A 24158-nucleotide genomic window follows, 5' to 3' on the forward strand; every position below is an offset into this window, starting at 1 on the left:
AACGTGTGTTACTACCATCAGCAGTGCCTACACAGTGTTGCCAGATTGGGCAGTTTCAAGTGCATTTTGGTGGGTTTTGGACATATTTTGGGATGGAAAACGTCAGCAGTATCTGTTGCCAGATCTGTTGCCAGATACTGCTGACGTTTTCCAGCCCAAAATATGTTCAAAACCCACCAAAATGCACTTGAAACCGCCCAATCTGGCAACACTGCCAGTATTCCGGAGGGGGTCTACTAGTAGCTATGCCGGATCCAGCAGTCGCCTGGGACAAGGCGACTCCTCCAAAGACAGTCCTCCTGTCAGAACATGTGTTGTGAAATGACATAAGATAAAGGTACGTAGAGCTATAGATTCTACATGATAATCATAAATGTAATCATAAAGTCGGCGTGATATCAGTCATGTATTTGCTTGTGAAAGCTTGCGGCTTTCATGTAACTGCTGCCTAGCAACGAGAGGCAAAGGGTAAAGAGGGTAGGCTATCATAGATTCTATTTGGAAGAGATCAATTCTAGACTCCCAGAAGAGGAAGAGCTAGCACTAGAGAGTTCACCGGCGTTTTCATGCGCCATTTCCATTGAGTAGAACCAGAGTAGAACAGCCAGTGAACCGCAGCGTGTTCTTCCACTGATGTCACAGCATGGCCGCGAGCCACGGACCCAGTTTTCTTGCGCTGTGCAATTAAAAGTTGGATATTCGCGTAACAGCTTCTTTTCACGTAATTATAACAGAAATCTAACATGTTTGCCATGTTGTATAGTTTATTTAAGAAATTGCATAGAGTCATGTTCGTGTCATCAGCCCTTTAAACAATCTCAATGAACACAAACAATTTCCAAAATGTTGACAAGACAAAGTTTAATATAACATCTGTTTAACTTATAACGTGGAAGTAAGGTTAATAATATAACTTAGATTACACGTTTTTTTTTCAGTTTTACTCAAATTAGGGTGGTACAAAAATGAGTACACCCCACAACAAAAACTACTACATCTAGTACTTTGTATGGCCTCCGTGATTTTTAATGACATCAAGTCTTCTAGGTATGGAATGAACAAGTTGGCGATATTTTGCAACTTCAATCTTTTTCCATTCTTCAACAATGACTTCTTTTAGTGACTGGATGCTGGATGGAGAGTGATGCTCAACTTGACTCTTCAGAATTCCCCAAAGAAAATAAATTTCTTTACACCACAAAGGTGAAGGCTACAAGATGATCAGCAAAGCTTTACTTATCAGTCAGAATACTGTAGCAAAAGTGGTACAAAAATTTAAGAAAGATGGAACTGCAACCATCTCACAGAGACGTCCAGGTTGTCCATGGAAGTTGACACCTCGACAGGAGCGTCTTCTGACGAGAAGAGTTGAAGAAAATTGGCATGCAAGTTCACTGCAGTTACCTAAAGAAGTAGAAAGTCAAACTGGGGTGACTATTTCCGGTGACACAATACGGCATACACTGCAGAGGAATGGCATGCATGGATGCCGTCCACGAAAGAAGCCTCTCCTAAAGCCCAGGCACAAAAAAGCCCCACCTCGAGTTTGCCAGGGCCTATGCTGACAAAGATGAAGCCTACTGGGACTCTATACTCTAGAGTGAGGAGACCAAGATAAATGTTTTTGGAACTGATGGCTTCAAAACTGTATGGCATCGCAAAGGTGAGGAATACAAAGAAAAACGCCTGGTGCCTACAGTGAAACATGGTGGTGGTAGTGTCCTTATGTGGGGCTGCATGAGTGCTGCTGGTGTCGGGGAGCTGCATTTCATTGATGGCATCATGAATTCACAGATGTATTGCTCTATACTGAAAGAGAAGATGCTACCATCACTCCATGCCCTTGGTCGTCGTGCACTTTTCCAACATGGCAATGATCCTAAACACACATCTAAGGCCACTGTTGGATTTCTGAAGAAGAACAGGGTGAAAGTGATTCAGTGGCCAAGTATGTCTCCTGATCTGAACCCAATCGAACACCTATGGGGAATTCTGAAGAGACAAGTTGAGCATCACTCTCCATCCAGCATCCGGTCACTAACAGAGGTCATTGTTGAAGAATGGAAAAAGATTGATGTTGCAAAATGTCGCCAACTTGTTCATTCCATGCCTAGAATACTTGATGTCATTAAAAATCATGGAGGCCATACAAAGTACTACAGTAGATGTAATAGTTTTTGTTGTGGGGTGTATTCATTTTTGCACCACCCTAGGCAAGGCAAGTTTATTTATATAGCACATTTCATACACAGTGGCAGTTCAATGTGCTTTACAGAAGTAAAAGCAGAACAGTAAACAATAGAAAATAAAATTACATAAAATAATTGGGGAAGAAAAATAATAAGAATTAAACAATAGTAGAAATAAAATAATAAAATGAAAAAGTTCAAAAAAGGAATCAACCTCGAGATTAATTATTATTATGGGTTTAACTCAAAGCGCGCTCTTCCTGTGCCTCTTCCACGAGGATCACCAAAAATCGTCCCGCAGACAAAATCTACGAAGATCACCAAATAAAATTGTCCTGCAGACAAAATCTACAAGGATCACCAAAAATCGTCCCGCAGACAAAATCTACGAGGATCACAAAATGCGCTCTTCCCGTGGCTCTTCCACGAGGATCACCAAAAATCGTCCCGCAGACAAAATCTACGAGGATCACCAAAAATCGTCCCGCAGACAAAATCTACGAGGATCACAGTAACAAAGAATTAAAGTAAAAGTAAAATCATTAAAATCCAAGATTAAAAAGAAATTAAAATAAAGAAAGTAAAATCATTAAAATCAAAATTAAAAGAAATTATGTTAAAGGAAATTAATTACTTAGGTAAAAATTAATCAAGTGAAAGCATCTGAAAACAGCTTTGTCTTGAGCCTGGATTTAAAACTAACAACAGTAGGAGCATTTTTGATATCATCTGGAAGTTGGCTCCAAAGCTTAGCAGCATAGCAACTAAAGGCTGCTTCACCACACTTCGTTTTGACAGCTGGTATTACTAGCAAGTTTTTCTCTTGTGATCTTAGAGACCTAGTTGGTGCATATAATTGAAACATATCCAGTAGGTAGCTGGGTCCCATCCCATTTAATGTTTTAAATAGAAGTAGTGCTTTAAAGTCAAGTCTGTAGCTCATTGGGAGCCAGTGCAGAGACCTTAGGATTGGAGTGATATGGACTACCCTTTTTGTTCTTGTAAGAATCCTTGCTGCTGCATTTTGGATTAGTTGAAGCTCTTTGATGGTCTTTTTTGGAAGACCTGTGAAAAGGCTATTGCAGTAATCAACCCTACTGGAGATGAAAGCATGAATAAGTTTTTCTTGATCATGTTTTGACATGAGACCCCTGAGTTTAGAAATGTTTTTTAGGTGATAGAATGCAGACTTTTTTACCACTTTCATATGACTGTTGAAGTTAAGTTCGCTGTCAATAAGGACACCAAGGTTTTTGACAGTATCCTTTGCTTTAAGCCCCTTAGTTTCAAGAACAGTGGCAATCCTAAGCCTTTCCTCCTTTTTGCCAAATATAATTGCTTCAGTTTTATCTGCGTTCAGCTGAAGAAAATTGTGAGACATTTGTTAATTTGGTCAATGCATCTATGAAGAGACTCAAAAGGGGCATAGTCATTAGGTGACATAGCTAAGTAAAGCTGAGTGTCATCTGCATAGCTATGGAAGTTTATTGAGTTATTCTTAATAATTTGTCCAAGTGGGAGCATATAAAGGTTGAATAGTAATGGTCCCAGGATTGAGCCCTGGGGAACCCCACAGTTCAAGGACACGGGTGATGAACTGTGGCCTCCAATGGCCACATAAAAAAAATCTTTGTTGTAGGTAAGATTTTAACCAGTTGATTACTATACCAGTAAATCCAACCCAATGCTCCAGTCGATGTAACAGTATGGAATGATCTACCGTGTCAAATGCAGCACTTAAGTCTAAAAGCACCAAGACTGATGTTTTACCAGCATCAGAATTAAGACGTAGGTCATTCATGACTTTAGTAAGAGCTGTTTCAGTGCTATGATTGGCACGAAAACCTGACTGAAACTTATCAAAACATCCGTTTAATGTCAGGAAGGCAGTTAATTGATTAAAAACAATTTTTTCAATTATTTTACCAACGAATGGCAAATTGGACATGGGCCTGTAGTTGTTGAGTACTGAGACATCCAGGTTATTCTTTTTCAGTAGGGGTTTTACAACTGCTTTTTTCAGAGATGAGGGAAACATGCCAGTTTGTAAGGAGGTGTTGATAATCTGAAGTACCTCGTCTGATATTAGGTGAAGAACAGATTTGAAAAAGACTGTAGGTAAAATGTCCAGTTCAGATGTGGAGGAGCTGAGACTTTGTACAGTTTTTCTCAGAGTCTCAACATCAATTAAACTAAATGTTGACATTGTATTACGACCCCCTCTCTCGTTATCCAATGGTTCCAGATTTTGAAGTGTTTGCACCTATGTGGCTATATTCATACGTATTTTATCAATCTTTCCTTTGAAAAAAGATGCAAAGTCGTTGCATGTATTAACTGAGAGAAATTCAGAAGGCATTTGTTTTGATGGGTTTGTTAGCTTTTCAAGTGTAGAAAATAGCACACGGGCATTGTTGATATTCCTATTAATAATGTCAGCAAAAAAAGACTGTCTTGCTTTAGAAATTTCTAAGTTGTATTTACATAACATCCCTTTGTAGATTTGATAATGAATCTGGAGTTTAGATTTACGCCATTTTCTTTCAGACTTTCTACATTCCCTCTTTAACATTTTAACTGTTGGATTTAGTTTCCAGGGTGCTTTTCCTTTGTCTATGACTCTTTTGGTTTTAAAAGGAGCAATAGCATCCATAATATGATTCATTCTTGAATTAAAAATTTCCATTAGATCATCTGCACAATCTGAAGATTGACATGGGAGTTCTGAGAGTGCCTGCTCAAAAAGAGCTGCTGTGCCATTGGTAATTACCCTCTTTTTTACAGTCACAGACTTGTTTTGAAAGTGAGGGGAAATGGAAACATCAAAGAAAACACAGAAATGATCAGATATACCCAGGTCCATGACACTAGTAGATACATTAAGACCCTTAGTGATGACAAGGTCAAGGGTGTGGCCACGGGAGTGTGTTGGCCCTTGTACATGTTGTGTTAGGTTGAAGGCATCAATCAGTGTAAGAAATTCATTTGCATATGTGTTATCTGGATTATCAACATGGAAATTAAAATCCCCAGAAATAATAAGATTGTCAAACTCTAAACAAATATTTGACAACAGTTCCCCAAACTCCTCTAGGAACAGTGGTGCAGAAAGTCTTGGTGGTCTGTAAATAGTCAACACTAATATGTTAGAAGAACATTTTAGGATTGCACTTAGGTATTCAAAAGATGTAAAATCACCAAGAGTTGTCTGTTTGTACTGAAAACATGCCTTGTATATATCTGCTATTCCTCCTCCCCGTTTATTGGCTCTTCCAACACTCATGAAATCAAAGAGTGGGGGAGTTGCTTCAATAAGAGTAATAGAGCTACTTGATTGTTCAAGCCAAGTTTCAGTAAGAAGCATAAAATCCAGTTTGTGTGTACCGATGAAGTCATTAATTAAAAAAGGCTTATTAAGTGATCTTACATTCTGAAGAGCTAGTTTTACAGTGACTGTGGGGATAATTTCCACAGAAGCGTTCTGTGGTTGTTTTGGAACTGGAAGGAGATTTGACGAGTTTACCCCATTGATAGGATGAATAAAAACACCTCTCCTTCTTGTTAGCACAGGAATAGAAAAGTACATCGTGGGTCCCAGCTTATTTTCAAAACTACCATCTGGACCCAGATTATATCAGTTCATTCCAACATGAAGGTCTTCACTGCTGCTGGTGAACTGTAGCTGTGCACATGGTCCTTGAGTCTTATCTGTAATCACAGGGGGAGGTGGTGCCCTCTGTTTCTTGGGTGCTGTGGCAGTTGGATATATCATTAGAGATTTTGGGGTACACAAGGCCTGACCATGAGACAGCTCTGTGTACGGTACTTGATTTGAGTGTCCTCTTGGGCTTGCCAAAGACACTCGGCTTAAAGACAATAGTCTCTCCATTTTCTCAGGAAAACGCAGTCTGGGGGGTGAAGGAGATACAGAGGGGCTTGGGGTTACATCCACTGCTGTTGTTGGTGAATGCCTATTGCCAGTCTCAGGAGGTTGTGGTGATGCTTGTTTATCTGATTGTCTGATAGTTCTGCCAGCTTACCCGTTAGCTCAGATATCATGTTGCTAGCCTTGGAAAGTGACGGGGATGTGTGTGGTGATGATCCACCCTCTGATCATTTTCCTGAACTGTATTGGGGGCAGATGAGTCAGCATGATCCTCTGTAGTTGCTGGGGGCTTAGTTGCCTTCGTTGGTGACAAGGAGTTTTGCTTGAATCCATCAGAGTAAGCGTTAGTCCCGCTTCTTTCTGCCTGCAGATTCACTGCTTGAGTTTGAACCTCAACAGTGCGTTTCCATACTGTTTTCGAGCCTTTGTTGATGTCCCTGGGAGGTTCAGTTTGTACCCAAACAGAGTTCGTATCAGTGTTGTTAGCTCCTTTCAGTGCAGCTATAGAGCGCTTATCAGAGAGTGTACCCAAGGTCGGCATGGAATGGTGGACAGAGTGTTGATAATGGCCTGCCAAGACTTTGGCACCAGTCCAGCTGAGTTCTGTGCTATTTGGGCTGAAAAAGGCTTTGCGTTTCCAGAAAAGGTTAAAGTTGTCAATAAAATTAACGCCAGAGGAAAAACATGTCTTTGCAAGCCAGGTGTTGAGACTGAGCAGTCGGGAAAACCTGTAATTGCCGATCACAGATCCTGGTAATGGACCACTGATAAAAAAAGGCATTCCAAGTCCGTTTAGGGCAGAAAAAAGGTCTTTGAAAGATTTCCTCACAGTGAGCTGTTCCCTGAAAACATAATTTGCTCCAACATGCACAATAATGCGTTTAATTGATTTGTAGTTTGACAGCATTTTTGAAATGTTGTCTGTAGTCTCTGAGATGGAAGCGTAAGGAAAACAGCACACAACCATGGACTCTCCTCCAATATTTTCCACAGTGAAATCACCCACAACAAGGTATTATTATTGTCGTATTAACAGGTGTTGGCGGCTGCTTTCTACCTCTACTGTGAGCTTTATTTTTGTTATTCAAATTCTGCCACTTTCTAGGAACTACTGGTTCCATGTCTGTAAGGCACTGAAATCTGTTCTGGAGTGTAATGGGCTGTGTATATCTGTAGTTTTCAGCCCAGTGGTATTCATAGACTGTAGGTCTGACGGCATCAGACCGCAATGGAGTTGAAGTTAATGCCCTTTTGTTTTTGGGTCTAGCACCTTGTCTTTTCCAGCAATCAGTACTCACATTTTGCTTTGTGAAGTCAACCGATTCATCCAAGTTCCCATCATTCAGATGCTGAACATTCCCCGCATTCCCTTTAGCGGTATCGGCTGCTGGACTCCCTTCAATCCTTAATAGACGGGCATTAATCATAGATTCCAGGCTAGAAATTCTTTTTTCAAGCTTAGTCCATTTGTTACTAGAGTTCCTTGGTTTCCCCATTTTGCTATAATCCAGTCTTCTGTGTCAATTGCTTTGTCTAACTTCTAGGTTATCTTGTTGAATGTAAGTAAAAAGAAAGCAAATAAGAAAAAATAGAGAAATAGTGAAAAAAGCAGAAAAGAGGAGTTCAAGCAGGAGCAAAGCAAAAAGCGTCCTACTCGCTTGAGTAGGAGGAGCAAAAAAAACCCTAATTTCAGTAAAACTGAAAAATGTGTAATCTAAGTTATATTATTAACCTTACATTCAAGTTATAAGTTACAGATGTTATTTTAAACTTTGTCTTGTCAACATTTTGGAAATTGTGTTCATTGAGATATTGTTTAAAATGTCACTTTTCAAAGGGGGTGTACTCATTTACGCTGAGCACTGTATGTGGAGTTAGCCACGACTGTAATGGTGATGAGCGCTATTTTCATATGAAGACGTTACTTTGTTCGGACCAATGCCGTGTGTGTGTCCTGACTCATATACCCGTTAGAATCCAGGAGCATTATGAAAGCCATGCAAGCAGGGAAGTGAGCGAGTCTAGCAAACTGGATTCACTCCCGCTTCCCAACTACGGTCAGGAACGTGAAAAAGGGGGAAGGCAACATACTGGAATGGATTTTGCTCAGAATATTTCCCCTAGCTGTAAAAATTCCCTTGAGAAGTAAGCTAGGATGACTGTCTGAACAGAACCAGCTATCTTGGGTCACGTTTATTCGTCAGGGCATAATGAACAGAGATTTTGTTTTGCCGTGCTTTTACCGGCCCTCTCTGTGGGCCTGTCATTTCAGGTTCACATGACAGCATTCGTGTTCTCACCGGTCAATCACAACCAAGTTAGCTAATGCGCATTAACATTCTACACTAATGCAAAAGCAGTGTGCAGCAGTGAAGCAAAAGCCATGGAAAGGTCAAAAATTAAAGGAGGGGCCAAAAAAACAAACAAACCAAGCATTAGATGCATAGGCTTCCAAATGTTTAAAAAAAAAAAAATCTACAAACCGTTTGGGCATCAGCACCCTGAATTGGCCTGCAATGCCATTTTCAAGGACCAGAATGAAGAGCTTAAAATGGACATTAAAACATAGCTATAGACTAGGTTGTTGCCTCTCGCGGTTACCAGAGGACTAGCCCCCCTGTAACCCTAGCTGTATAGGTGAGAGGCCAAGGGGTATGGAAACGAAGGTCAGAGCCGCCCAATGTGCCTGACTGCATGGAGCGGGAAGGACTTTAGAGATGGGCTAGGCTGCATGTTCATTTAAAACTGCTGTAACTTGCCCAACCATAACTGACTATCATATGTACCAGAGATTTCCAAGCTTGTTGGGGCTGAAGCACATCAAAGGTCAAATCAGAATGTCAAGGCACACCAAATTAAAAGTTGGCTATCGATTATGAAGAATGTCACACACATTATGATGGGCTAGAAGGTCATTTGCAAAATTTGACCCAGATTGCACTACAGCAGATTGTCAAATAATTATTAAAACAGATAGGTAAATCAGACAGGCAATTGTATAATTTATTAAAAAGGGTGAGGCAATGCTCATTACAGTGTTTTCCATGAGTTACCTAGACTGTAGTGAGTGAAGGAAGCATTTTCAGAACACAAACACCATTTGATTTGAGACTGATAACATTAAGTGTCCACTCCAGTCATCCACTAGTCCAAACACAATACGATGATTATCAATTTAAAACAGCAAACATAACATCAATGGAGAAGTTAGCATTGATAATCAGCATTCATCAAACTTGAGCTTAGAGAACATTAACATCAGCATGTCCAAATCTCATCTCCTTGCTTTAAAACAGTGCACGGTTAAATTTGTAGAGTTTTAGCTTATTTGAGTCAGAAAAGCTGCTAACACATCCGGTAGCATGTATTCGTCATTCAAAACACAAGTGCATGCTCTAACCAGAGTTCAAAATAGGTTTATTTTTTGGCTAAAATGAAATTATTCTGCATGTTCTCTATTCAATATTTTACATTTTCTAAAAAAATAAATAAACCAGTTGAACACAGGTAACCACTTCTGCTTCATTTCTTTGAGGGCTGAAGTGTATGCTCTAGTCATTTTTTTAAACTGTTTATGAACTGTTAAACTCCTTAACCATGCTTTGCGGGTGTGGCCTTTTTGCTGTGGCATCACCATTCATATCGATACAACCAGTGTGTTTATGCTTAAATTACTAAAGCACAAAAAATTTTGTGCAAGTTCTTCATAGATCTAAAACTCTTAATTTTGCTCTCAGAGTGCACCAGTTTGATACATTTAACTTTAAAATAAACAAAATTCTCTCACAGGGGAGCATGCCCCCAGAGCGAGGGCCACTGACCCTAGTTTCACAAAATCCTGAGGGGAACACTATTATTCTGTCTTTTTTTTTTAATAACTACTGCCAGAGGAAAAGCTACCTGTTCTGTTGCAAGTTAGGTAGCTGTGAAAGAAATCTCTCTCAACTCAAACGTAGAAGTAGGTGACCGTGATTACGCAACATATCCTAGAAGCATGTTGATGTTCAAAAACAAACTTGACGGGTAGTGAACTAATGTGGCAAGTGTGTGTGGAAGGAGAAATCATGAGACGGAGAGCTCCGCTTTTGAATATAAAAGTGTCATTGCATATCGTACAACGAAATTGGACGCCATCCTACCAGTGCAACATCTGCTTATTTTAGATTTAATTATTTATTTTGGTCATTTCAACTTTCAATAACATACACACTGGTTACATACATATCAGCAAGAAAGACCGAAAAGGATTAGACTGAAGCAAAAGCTTATTGCGTCTACCCTCATCACATTTCATAAATTCATAAATCTTTTTTTATGCCAAAGAAATTAAGGAAAGAAACAAAAAGGAAAAAAAAAAATTATAATAGTAACAATAGTATCTGTTACATTTTGTTCAATACAATTTTACAGCTTTCAATTTCAAATGAACACCAAAACATACATATTGGATTTTGCCGTTTTCGTATTCTGTAGCGTTACATATCAAGTAGCTGGATCAAATTTAAAATCAAACCATTTTTTTTCCAAACATATTTCATATCTCAGTTTTGTATTTACTGATAATCTTATGTTTGTACGCTTTAAGGCCTTTAAGCGTGTTACACAGTTTAATTTCATTTTCAAGACCATTCCATAAATTAACTCCTGTTATAGATATTGTGATATCGCAAGAGGCTGGCTGCCTCTCGGCGGGACCCTTCAATCAGTGCAAGGACACAGAAGTTAAAATAAACCAAGATTTTTCATGTTATGCCAGGAAATCAAACAGAAAAGGTAACTCAAAGTCCAATGGTCAAACGAAAGTGGATTGCCAAAAGTCAAACTCAAATAATGTCTCTGGCTTTAGAATAACGAAATTATAGGCAGGTTTCCTTCAGCCCAATATCCTTTTCCCAGAATAAACAAAATCTTCTGCCTTACTTTGAGTCCAGTTAACAATCCCTGTAGTCTTCGGCCTGGTGGCAGCCTAGTCGCAGGCGTTCGTAACACAGGTAAGTATTTCAGTGCACAAATCCCTCAGGTAAGAATTCCAGATGAGCCTTTCGATGAATACTCTGTCCAGCAGGATCCACTCAGCAGGAGAGTCCATGAGTCTCGCTCCTCTCCTTCCACCTTCACACAGAGCTTTTGAGCTCTCACAAAGCCCTCTCACTCATTAGGCCCTCATTGGCCACAGGTGTGCTGTTGTGTGGTGTGCTGAGGGGTGAAGTTCCTAACTCCACCACCAGATGGAGTTATAGCTGCCAGGAGTTGGAGCCATCTGCGTGTGACATAGCGCCCCTCGACGACACAGCCTCTCGGGATATCACACATCCCCCCCCCCCCCCCCCCCAGGACTGACGTCCTCGTCGGGCTGAAGGTTGCGAAGAGGACGTCTCACCGGGACAGGGCGTCCGCATTGCCATGGCGCCTGCCAGTCCTGTGAACAACAGAGAAGTTAAACGCTTGCAAGCTTAAAACCCATCTGGTAACCCTACTGTTTGTCTCTTTGTTCTTGTCCATCCACTGCAGAGGGGCGTGGTCCGAGATCACCATGAACCGCCGGCCCAGGAGGTAATACCGCAGGGATTCCAGGGCCCAGGTAATGGCAAGACATTCTTTTTCAACCGTAGAATAGTTCTTCTCTCTGGGGAGTAGCTTTCTGCTTAAATACAGGATGGGATGTTCCTCACCTTCATGTACTTGCATGAGTACAGCCCCCAGTCCCACCTCCGAAGCGTCCATTTGCACCACGAACTCCCGCTTGAAGTCTGGTGCCACCAGAACCGGACTGGAGCAGAGGGCCTGCTTCAGGTTGATGAAGGCTGCCTCCACCGCGGGATTCCACTTCACCATCCTCGAGTGCCGTTTGGTTGTCCGGTCTGTCAGGGGTGCAGCAATGGAGGCAAAATTGGCGATAAAACGCCGGTAGTAGCTGGCTAGGCCCAAAAATGACCTCACCTGCTTCTTGGTGAGGGGTTGTGGCCAGTCCTGTATGGCCTGCAGCTTCGCTTCCTGGGGCTTGACTAGTCCCCGGCCAACTGTGTACCCCAGGTAGTTGGTTTCACTAAAAGCCACTCTGTATTTTTTTGGGTTTGCCGTCAGGCCTGCATCTCTGAGGGAATCAAGCACAGCTTGTACACGGGGTAAATGACTGTCCCAATCTGGACTTTGAATGACCACATCATCTAAAAATGCCGCTGCATAACTCTTGTGGGGAGCCAGGACCCGATCCATTAAGCGCTGGAACGTGGCCGGCGCTCCATGCAGACCAAATGGGAGCTGTGTGTACTGGTAGAGACCCTCTGGTGTGGCAAAGGCCGTCTTCTCCTTTGACGCCGGTGTCAGGGGCACCTGCCAGTAGCCTTTGGTAAGGTCCAGAGTGGTGAGGAACCGGGCGTGTCCTAAAGAGTCTACTAAGTCATCAACATGGGGCATGGGGTATGAATCAAACTCCGACACCTCATTCAATTTGCGATAATCATTGCAAAAGCTCACCGACCCGTCTGGTTTGGGAACCAAGACGATGGGGCTTGCCCAGGCACTTTTGGACTCCTCGATGACTCCCAGCTCTAGCATCTTTCTCACTTCCTCCTGGATAGCCACCTTGCGAGCCTCCAGCACACGATAGGGACGCTGGGTCACTGTTCGGCCCGGGACGGTGCGGATCTCGTGTTGGACCACCTCTGTGTGCCCGGGGAGTGAGGAGAAGACATCTCGGTCGCGGTCCACCAGCTCTAGGGTCATCTGTTGCTGGTGTGGGGATAGGCCTGGCCCCACCTGAACCTCCTCTCTGGCAGGTTCTTTGGACTCTGTCGGGGGCAAACAACTGAACAGTGCCTCTCTGGCATGCCATTTTTTCAAGAGGTTAACGTGATATATTTGTTCAGGTTTTCTTTTATCAGGCTGTCTCACCTTATAGTTCACGACCTGGTGGTTTTCTGCACATTTTTTCAACGTTATCACGTAATTATTAAAATGGTTAACAGATGTGTCGTAGGAGGGTGTACCAACACCAATCATGATGGGATTAGTACTCATCGTTTCCCAAAAGACCGGACAATGAGAGAGAAATGGGAGCACTTGGTCTACACAGGCTGTGCACTGAAACCGTGCAAGTTCTCGCAGCCTGCTGATGCTTCCGCAGGTGATGTCACGAATCTGGCTCCAGACTCCCTTGGGATTTTTCCAGACGCATTTTATTTTATTTTTTTCTGCTGTTGACAGATGGCCTTGGGCAAAATTACCCTTCTGGATGAGTGTGTAAAGGGACATACTTTTCATATATATTAAAAAAAATTAATAAATTGGTCCAGGATATGCACTTTAAACTCTCGCAGCTGAAGAACTTCAACATGTTAAGGAACAAATAGTGTCTGATGAATTAACGAACAATTAAACACATGGAGGTTTGGTTGCTTTATTACTACAAATCACACCATGGCATTCTTCAAATACTGCAGTAAGGAAATTCCTACTGCTGCAGACCTACTTGAATGCCATCTGAACCGATGCAGTGTGTCCCTTTTTTTTTAATACGCCTACATTTAAACTAAATGACTATTGTTATGTGTCTTAATTTATGGATGTTGGCTTGCTTTCATCAATTACATTAATATGAATCAACTGGGCTTCACAAAATCCCACAAAATTTAATTTCATGAAATTAGTGTGTAATTGGAATTAATAAGTGTTTTAAACTTGACAACTTAATCCATATAAAAAATCCAGATAGAAAATACATATTTGCTTGTGTAAATGCTACTAGAAACTATTTGCAAATAAATCTATCCATATCCAGTTTGATAAATAAGGCCCATTTTTGGATCTTTTAGAACCTTGAATGTGAGAGCTGAGTTTCCTTCTCAATCCTGGATGAGATGTAAATAAGGCTAGGCTTGCCATTACCTAGACTTGACATGATGTCCAACAGCAACCAACAACTCCCCTTTGGTTGCTCAGACCCACGGGGCTATGGCCAATGCTGTGCATAGCTGCTCTTCCAGGACCTTATTGAATCTCCCAGTATTCCAAGCTAGAGGCTGCTATATCTTAGTCTGCAACCTTTTTGTTTTTGTCTCAGTCTTAATTCATGTAGAATCTTGATTAAGTTTCAGTAAAAGCACTCCTTACATTGGATTAGTGTTATATTTTATAATTTTGTTGCATTTCATGTTCAATTTGTTACTTTTGTCCTTTCATTTCTCCAGAAGTAAAGAACGCTCTGCTGCAAGTCATTTCATGCTCCACATGCCCTCATTCCGATGCATCTCCAATTTACCTCGACAAGCAAATCCAGAGATGCCACGATGAAGAGTACGTGAGACTGCGAGAATCAGGAGAGATTAAATATAAGCTTCAGATCCCCTCCAAATGCTCCAGTCGTCAACCAACATCAACTGATATTATCCATTCTGATACTTCCCATAATGATATACAGAAGGAAATTCACCACTGCTCAGATTGTAGAAAGAGTTTTAGTTATCAGAATGCACTCAAGACACACCAGTGCAGTCACACAGGAGAGAAGCCGTATCACTGCTCACAATGTGGGAAGAGTTTTACTCGTCAGAGTGATCTCCAACGACACCAGCGCATTCACACAGGAGAGAAGCCATATCACTGCTCACAGTGTGGGAAGAGTTTTACTCATCAGAGTGATCTCCAACGACACCAGCGCATTCACACAGGAGAGAAGCCGTATCACTGCTCACAGTGTGGGAAGAGTTTTACTCAGCAGAGTCATCTCCGACGACACCAGCGCATTCACACAGGAGAGAAGCCGTTTCACTGCTCACAGTGTGGGAAGAGTTTTGCTAGTCAGAGTCATCTCCGACTACACCAGCGCATTCACACAGGAGAGAAGCCGTATCACTGCTCACAGTGTGGGAAGAGTTTTGCTCATCAGCGTAATCTCCAACTCCACCAGCGCATTCACACAGGAAAGAAGCCGTATCACTGCTCACAGTGTGGGAAGAGTTTTACTCAGCAGAGTCATCTCCAAACACACCAGCGCATTCACACAGGAGAGAAGCCGCATCACTGCTCACAGTGTGGAAAGAGTTTTACTCATCAGAGTGCTCTCCGACAACACCAGCGCATTCACACAGGAGAGAAGCCGTTTCACTGCTCACAGTGTGGGAAGAGTTTGACTCAGCAGAGTCATCTTCGACGACACCAGCGCATTCAGACAGGAGAGAAGCTGCATCACTGCTCACAGTGTGGGAAGAGTTTTACTCATCAGAGTACTCTCCGACGACACCAGCGCATTCACACAGGAGAGAAGCCGTTTCACTGCTCACAGTGTGGGAAGAGTTTTACTCATCAGAGTACTCTCCGACGACACCAGCGCATTCACACAGGAGAGAAGCCGTTTCACTGCTCACAGTGTGGGAAGAGTTTTACTCATCAGAGTACTCTCCGACGACACCAGCGCATTCACACAGGATAGAAGCCGTATCACTGCTCACAGTGTGGAAAGATGTTTGCTTGTTTAGTTACATTTAAGACCTTCAAGTGCACTAACTCAGAGACACTGCATGATTTAAAGTTGTCAAATTAAATATGGTTGTTACAGTTTTGACTGAAAATGACCTGTACTTTGAACTTTATTGTTCATGATACACTGGTCAACAATTTTTCAGAAGTTGTCTGCTTCAGAGATGAAATTGGCTATTATGAAATTTGGTGTGTTGAATTAGAAGTGACAGTTAATCAGCTGATTGGCTATGGCTTCCAAGATATTTAAGATTTTAAATTTTATACTTATGTACATTGTGTAGATCATAATGTTTTAAACATAAATTGTAAAACTAGGTCTCTTCATGTGTTTATGGTCCGTTTACATGATATTTCACCTGTTCTCTTTATGTAACACTAGAAAATCAGCAAAAAGTTTATATAAATAAAATGTATTGTGAACCAAATTGCAAAAACAATTATGTATAAGTACTGAATCGGTTTTGTCCTTATTCTGTGTGTAAGCAGTGGGTTTTTATTTATTTATTGGCAGCTTGTCTCTTGTATTCATAAAATGGAGCATCTCTTGTCAAGCAAAGACTTGATCTCGAGTGCATAGCACTGTATGAATTTTTTTTTGAGCTGATATAAGACCAATTTGTTCAGCAGAGTGATGTCAGTTGACTTATGAATGCATCATCAGTGACTTATAAGAATAACCTAATGTCATGAATGATGCAATACCGGCTTATAGCTTTTGGGAGCATTTATTTTTATGTGGTTAATCACGGTAACAGAACTGAGACAAACCTCTGGGACAGGTACAAAAATTAACAAAACATCGAAAAAATATCTTTTCTTAATGGCATTTTCAATTTGTGACATCATATGTCCATTGTGGTTTCCACAGTCTTGTCGCTGAACATGAAAAAGTTTCAATTCCACCTTTGTCTAACATTAAGAATCATGTCTGAAAAAAAGTCTCTTTTCAGTGGGACAGCCATTTTTGCTCATTTTCGACCCTAAAATTTGCTACAAAATACACAATTATGAACCAAAGTAGTCAAATTTTGAAATGCAAGGTAGAACTGATAATGTTTTAATCATATGAGACCATAAAAAGGTTTTAGAAATCTCAAAATGTAAACAAAACACATCCGGACAAAAAAAAAAAAAACGTTTTCTGTGAAATTGACTCGTATACAGAACTGTACAGTGTTCACTCACTTGAGGATTTTCATATGCAAGAATAAAAATCAGACCCTCGGCCAACTGAAAATGTCTTTCATGCACTTTTCTCCCTCATGAGAATTTTGAAAAGTTGGCAAGTATGTATTATTTGCACTAACATTTTAATATTGAATAAACAAATCAAAATTGTGTATAATTACCTTACATCCACGCTGTGGGAAACGTTTTGAGCGAAAATTAAAACTAACTTGGAGTGAAAAAGGTGAAGTAATCTGTGATGAAGTTGGCAGAGACTCTGAGGTAAAGTGAGAGGAGGCGGGAGCATCACTGCTGCCTCACAGACTCACTTTCCCGAGTTAAACTCCCACCGCTCCCCCTCTCTCTAGCTTTTGTTTTGTTTTCACTGAGTAACCATTTTGATTTGTAAACTAGAGCCGTGATTTAAACTGCTGTTTCTTCGGACGTAACTAAAACAAACTGAAATAAAAACCGCCCCTTCTTTTCTCCTCAGAAGGTTTAGCTTCCAATGCTAACTTTTTCACCACAGCTTTCAGAGCGTGTGCATGCGCATCCAGGACGCAACAGATGAAGCAAGGCCCCGTTGCCACGGCAACCTTCGTCACCCCGCGAAAACATACCCAACTGTCGCACGTGCAGTGACACTATCACCACTTGCAGGTTTATTATGGGGAAAGAAATGAGCTGGGTTGTTTTTTTCTTCTTCCCCATGTTTATTTACTTTTAAAAACCCCCCCAAACTGATGATCAGGTGCATCTTTATGCTCGATCACGGAGGCTGCCATCTTTCAACTCTTTGTTTGGGGAGAACATGCAAACTCCGCACAGAAAGGCCCTCGCCAGCCACGGGGCTCGAACCCGGACCTTCTTGCTGTGAGGCAACAGCGCTAACTACTACACCACCGTGCCGCCCAGGTTGGCTCGTTCATAGCAAAACCGAAAATACCATGTACTGGGAAGACTGTAGAAAGTCTGGCAAAGACAGGCACCAGTAATTTTAAACTCGAAACTATCAAGGACCACGAAAAGTCAAATGCACACATCGGTACTATAACATCAAAACCAGCGAAGACGGCTGGTTCACTACAGGACAGCATTGCTTTCAGTCCCTGGCTGTCATGAAGTCGGCTGAGCTGGAGAGGATGGAGCTGCCGTTTAGAAACGTTCACACGATTGGAAAGAAGTTGATCTCACCCCAGCTATCAACTTATGACCTGCTGGAAGCCTCAGGTCACGAAGACCATTTTTCATGGACCATTCAGACTCATCTGATGATGAATGTAATGAGGACATTTAATGTCTCTCTCTACACATGTTCACACACACAATTAATAGATAATACATAATATACATAATAATACTTCATAATACACAATACTTGCATTGAAAAACATCAAATGTTTTTCAATGATAAATGTTTTGAATTGTACTTTTAATATTAGAATCAGTTCAATTGTACTGAATGTTATTTTTCATATACGATATTTCATATTGTAAGGGGCTTGAATTTGAGTTCAATAAACAGAATACTCTGCTTATATTTTTGGCTGAATTGGTTCCATGTTTTCATAGAGGGAGCTACCTTAACCGCACTGAATACTTGAGTGCTACTGTAGAGATACATTATACGCTGCCATTCATGATTAAATCTAGATCTTCCGAACTTTAACGTATCATGGTGAAGAAAAAAAACTGCGATTTCCTGGCAACAAAATTGTGGCTAGTGAAAAGGCTGAATGGCTAGTGACTCAGGAAAACCACTAGCCACAGTGGCCGGTGAGCAAAAAAATTAATGTAAAGCCCTGAGATATATATATAACCTCTGGGTGATATTATTCATAAACATGATATTAGTTTCCACTGTTATGCTGATAGTTGTATGTTTCTACAAAACCTGATGAGAGACACCAGCTGAATAGAATTGAGGAATGTGTGAAGGACATTAGACATGGGATGCTTATTAACTTCCTTCTGCTTAACTCTGACAAGACTGAAGTACTTGTACTCGGACCACATGCAGCTAGAAGCAAGTTTTCTGATTCCACAGTAACTCTGGATGGCCTTTCTGTTTCTTCACGTGCAGCAGTAAAAGACCTCAGGGTGATTATTGACCCTGGACTTTCATTCGAAACTCACATCAATAACATTACCCGGTTAGCTTTCTTTCATCTCAGAAATATTTCTAAGAGAAGAAATGTCACTACACGACGCAGAAAAATTAGTTCATGCTTTTGTTACCCCCAAATTGGATTACTGTAATGCCTTACTGTCTGGATGTTCCAATAAGTGCATAAACAAGCTCCAGTTAGTTCAAAATGCAGCTGCAAGAGTCCTTACTAGAACTAGAAAATATGACCCCATCACCCGTCTTATCCACACTGCACTGGCTCCCAATCAAATTTCACATTGATTGTAAAATACTACTATTGGCCTTGAAAGCACTGAATGGTCTCGCACCACAGTACCTGAGTGAACTTCTGCTCCTCTATGACCCACCACGCCAACTTAGATCAAAAGGTGCAGGCTATCTGCTGGTACCTCGTATAGTGAAGGCTACATCAGGGGGCGGAGCCTTTTCTTACAAAGCCCCACAGTTATGGAACAGCCTTCCAAGTAGTGTTTGGGAATCAGAAACAGTCTCAGTGTTTAAGTCTAGGCTGAACACATATCTGTTTAGCCAAGCCTTTTCTTAATAGTGTTTATGAGGTAAAGGTGTAGATCTGGAGGTTCCTCAGACAGAGTGTTTTGGTAAACTGGGATGTATGGATGCTGTCAGTCCCCACTCGCTTGCTCACTCGAGTTTGTTGATGGTGTAGTGGCTGCTGCTTTATGTCCCGGGGCTCCCTCATGCCTGTGCTACCTTCTTGCTCTCCCCTTTTAGTTATGCTGTCATAGTTAGTTGCCGGAGTCCCTGCTTGTACTCAGTGCAATATGTATACTATTCCTACTCATCAGGTGACATTAGACATACCCAACAACCTGTGTTTTCTCTCTTTCTCTCCCCATATCTGTCCCTCTGAGTTACATGGCAATCCTGACCTCTTCTGCTCCTCAGACCTGCCTGATCCATTCTGATGCCCTACATCTGGTTGGAGTCTCATCACATTGCTCCTGTGGAGGATGTCCCCACATGGACAGTTGAAAGTCACACTTGGAAGATGCTCTGGACACTTACAGTAATGCTTTTATGGCTAAGGACTACAGCTGACTTGCTAACTTTAGGACTGCAGTTGTCATGAACAGTTTTGCACTCAAGTTTCCATCAATGAAGAGTCAGAACATCCACAAAACTGATTTCATGTTAAAAATATGTTAGAATCACATTGTCTCTTATCACCCAAATGAGGATGGATTCCCTTTTGAGTCTGATTCCTCTCAAGGTTTCTCTCTCATGTTGTCTGAGGGAGTTTTTCCTTGCCACCGTTGCCACAGATTTGCTCATTGGGGATAGATTAGGGATAAAATTAGCTCATGTGTTTAGTCGTTCAAATTCTGTAAAGCTGCTTTGCGACAATGTCTATTGTTCAAAGTGCTATACAAATAAACTTGACTTGACTAGAGGGTGAAGAGTGGGGAGCCATTGCTGAGGCAATCAGACAGGAAGTCCTTTATCCAGAGGCAGATGGATTAAGACAGTTCCAGGTCTGTCAGGTTGGACACCAGTCTGTGAGGGAGAATGGTGTTGAATGCTGAGCTAAAGTCCACAAAGAACAGCCTAGCATAGCTCTCCTGCTGCTCAAGGTGAGTGAGGGCAGTGTGGAGAGTTGTTGCTATGGCATCCTCTGTAGACCCATTAGCTCTATAAGTATACTGGTGTCTAACATGGGTGGGGGACTTGAGATGATGCAAGTCTGAACCAGTTGCTCAAAGCACTTCATGATGATGGGAGTAAGTGCCACTGGTCAGTGGTCATTCAGGCTGCTAATGGTCTTTTTTTGGCAATGGAAGACGGTAGAGGACTTCAAGCAGGGTGGGATGGTGGACTGGGATAGGGACTGATTGACTTATGTGACATCCTATGCTCTGTACATAACATGGTTCTAGATGTTTTATTTTACTACAAGATACATGCCTATCAGAAATACTGGACAGAGGTGGTCAATTACTGCAGGAGTCTTGGTCAAGGTGGCTCATTGCTATTTAGCCCCTAATGTTCTCCAAGCTTTAACATTAACAGCCCCATGAGCCTTTGCACTCTGGCAAGGCTCCGTGGAACTGGCAACAACTAAAGTGACTGCTTTTTCTGGTCGCTACAATAATCCTCCTCCCTGGAGCCAAATTTATTTTCAAAATGGGATTAAAGGCCATTTAGATAAAAAAGTGACTACCTACAAACATTTTTAATGAAAAAGTACAGTCATTGTTGTATTTAAAAAAAAAATATTTCATGAGCCTGCATGAAAATGCATGGGGTTGCTCAAAATTCCACAGCACACTTCACTTTGTCTCACAGCACACCAGGTATATACTGTCGCCTCTCATCTCATTATCTCTAGCCGCTTTATCCTGTTCTACAGGGTCACAGGCAAGCTGGAGCCTATCCCAGCTGACTACGGGCAAAAGGCAGGGTACACCCTGGACAAGTCGCCAGGTCATCACAGGGCTGACGCATAGACACAGACAACTTGAGCACTGAGGTGCTACTAGTATTTTTATTAACAGGCAAGTTCCACCACACTGGCTAAAAGAACCGATGTCGGACCGCATTGTGCTCAAACTTGCGATTTACACCACTACTCCACATATCATCTGCAAGAAGAAACTGATATTAATTGGAGCTACCTTCATCTAGTCATCATATTTTGTTGCATAAAAATATACAATCTTTATAATAAAATTTATTACAAACTCACAACCGAGGAGTCTCCACTGTTCTTGGCTTCCTCTCGGTTCACCAGCTCTCCCTGGCAGGGGCCAAAGTGTGCACCTACTGGAACAGTCTCCCCCTTATTAAACACTCCAAGGCCTGCATCAGGAATACTGGACTTCTGGATTTCTAGCCCAGGAGGAAGTGTTTGTCTGGCTCGGTCAGGGACTCCCATGGGAACAGGAGTATCAGGGATGAAGAGGGGTGGTCCATGAACCTCGCATTTGTTGAGGAAGAAAGATTTGCAAACTTCACAGTCTAGGAGTAGAGAAAACACAACAGGAAGAAATGAGGCCCAAATGTGTGTGCAATCTGTGTGTGTCTATCCAAGACCATATACGGTACATTAGTACTGCATAAAGATTATCCTAAGAAAGCTTGCCAGTAAGGTTCACTGAGCATCTGGTTGAGACTAGGTGTCCATCAGGACTGGGATCAAACAGGACACAACAAAGTACAAGTATTGGCAAAAAATATGGAAACACCTACCAAAATAACAAAATGCCACAATTTGACCTTTTTTTCTCAAGTTCTCTTAATAAACTAAACATTTTCATCATGACAAACAAACGTTACAAGTAACCAGAGTGTGGCAGCGGGGGCGTGGTCAAGCGCCGGTCTGTGACGGGAGGGAGGAGCCAGGGAAGGTGAGTGGCAGAATCACTACACCTGACGGTAATTAACCTGTGTTTGTGTCTTCCCAGTAACCGCGCCCTATTTAAGGAGGCAGAGGGAGGGCAGAGGAGAGCTCTTCCCGGGACGAGAACACAGCGTGTGTGTATTTACCCAATAGAACTATTGTTATACTGAAAAGTCTGGCAATAAAGCCTGTTGTTACCTGAAGCTTTGTCCTGCCGTCCTCTGTGCTCCACCCACACCTAAGAGAGCTCAACAGTGGTGCTGAAACCCGGAAAAGGTGGAGCACCAACCCAGCAGCCCCATGGAATCCTCCCCATTCGCGGACCTGGTCCACGCCCTCGCCACGGCTCAGCAAAGCCAGCACCAGGCGCTCGTCACGCTCCGAAAAGAACAAGAGCGGCGCTTCGAAGCCCTGGTGCTGGCCCAGCAGGAAGATCGCGAGGTGTTCCGGCATCTCCTCGCGTCGGCGGGGTCCACCAATGCCCCAGCCGCGGGCCCGTCTCCCCTCACCGTGACCAAGATGGGCCCGCAGGACGACCCGAGGCGTTCCTCGCATTGTTCGAACAGGTTGCCGAAGCCTCGGGGTGGCCGATGGAGCAGCGCGTGGCGCGCCTCCTCCCCCTCCTGACGGGAGAGGTGCAGCTGGCCGCGCTACAGCTCCCCGCCGACTGGCCTATGCGGACCTTCGCCGGGCTGTCCTCCAGCGCGTGGGGCGCACACCAGAACAGCAGCGCCAGCGCTTCTGCGCACTGCGGTTGGAGGAAGTCGGCCGGCTGTTCGCATTCGGCCAGCAGCTCCAGGACGCCTGCTGGCGGTGGCTGAGGGCCGACGATCGCGACGCTGAGGGAATCATCGATCAGGTGGTGCTGGAGCAGTTCATCGCCCGCTTACCAGCCGGAACCGCAGAGTGGGTCCAGTGCCACCGCCCAGCGTCGCTGGATCAGGCAGTAGGACTGGTGGAGGATCATTTGCCGGCTGTTCCGGTGGCAGGACAGCCGACGATGTCTTCTCTTCTCTCCTCTTCTCTCTCTCTTTCTCCCCTCCCTTCTGTGTCCCGTCCTCGCCCCATTCCCCCACCACGGAGATGGGGGCCGGCTAGTAAGCGGGCGATGAACTGCTCCAGCACCACCTGATCGATGATTCCCTCCACCCCGGCCGGCCCGCCGCACCCGTGGTGCCCTCCCGTTTCTCCCTTCTGTGTCTGTCTCTCCCCCCCCCCCCAGGTGAGTGAGCCCCAGAGCACCGGTGCAGAGGGAAAGCCCGGGCCGGTTTGCTGGCGCTGCGGGGAGCCGGGCCACCTGCAACAACAGTGCGCAGCAATGGAGGTGGGCGCGGTGGTACGGATCCCCGACGCGCCAGAGGCCGCCCCCGCTCAGTCCGGAGCGTATCGCATACCTGTGAGTGTCCAAGGGGCTACATATCAGGCGTTGGTGGATTCTGGTTGCAATCAGACCTCGATCCGCCAAAGCCTGGTGCAAGACGAGGCATTGGGGGGGATCACAGGGGGTGAAGGTGTTGTGTGTGCACGGGGATGTTCACAGCTAACCTTTGGTGTCGGTCCACATATTTTTCAGAGGGGAAAAATCTAGAGTGAAGGCGGCGGTTAATCCTCGCCTTACCCACTCTTTAATTTTGGGGACAGATTGGCCGGGATTTCGGGGTTTAATGACGCGCCTAGTAAAGAGTGGGTCCTGCCATTTGACAGGGGGAGGTCCCGGTGTCGCTTTGGCTGGAGCTGCTGTTGCAGAGCCGTCTACGTCATCTCCGCGACAGAGTGAGGAGCCACCGGCTCCTCCTCTTTCTGTTGGGGAATCCCTCGCGGATTTCCCATTAGAACAATCGCGAGACGAGACTCTGCGACATGCGTTTGACCAAGTGAGAGTAATCGATGGTCAAACGCTCCAGTCGAACGCCACCCCGTCCTTCCCCT

General features: G+C 43.3%; 2 protein-coding genes across 2 annotated transcripts in view; one reads left to right on the plus strand and one right to left on the minus strand.

Annotated features, from left to right (window-relative positions):
• The window catches only part of LOC132865856 (zinc finger protein 850-like), a 1522149-nt gene that overhangs the window by 1479369 nt on the left and 18622 nt on the right, over positions 1 to 24158 (minus strand). Inside the window, exon 3 of the mRNA XM_060898348.1 lies at positions 21576 to 21847. Coding sequence (XP_060754331.1) covers positions 21576 to 21847 — 272 coding nt within the window. The remainder of the gene's footprint in view (positions 1 to 21575; positions 21848 to 24158) is intronic.
• Positions 13495 to 16104, plus strand: LOC132866545 (zinc finger protein 501-like). The gene is made up of 2 exons (XM_060899375.1): positions 13495 to 13516; positions 14265 to 16104. Exons 1-2 carry the CDS (start codon positions 13495 to 13497, stop codon positions 15503 to 15505), a joined length of 1263 nt encoding a protein of 420 aa, XP_060755358.1. The 3' UTR covers positions 15506 to 16104.

Source organism: Neoarius graeffei, chromosome 18 (genome assembly GCF_027579695.1).
Source record: "Neoarius graeffei isolate fNeoGra1 chromosome 18, fNeoGra1.pri, whole genome shotgun sequence".
NCBI classification, from domain to species: domain Eukaryota; kingdom Metazoa; phylum Chordata; class Actinopteri; order Siluriformes; family Ariidae; genus Neoarius; species Neoarius graeffei.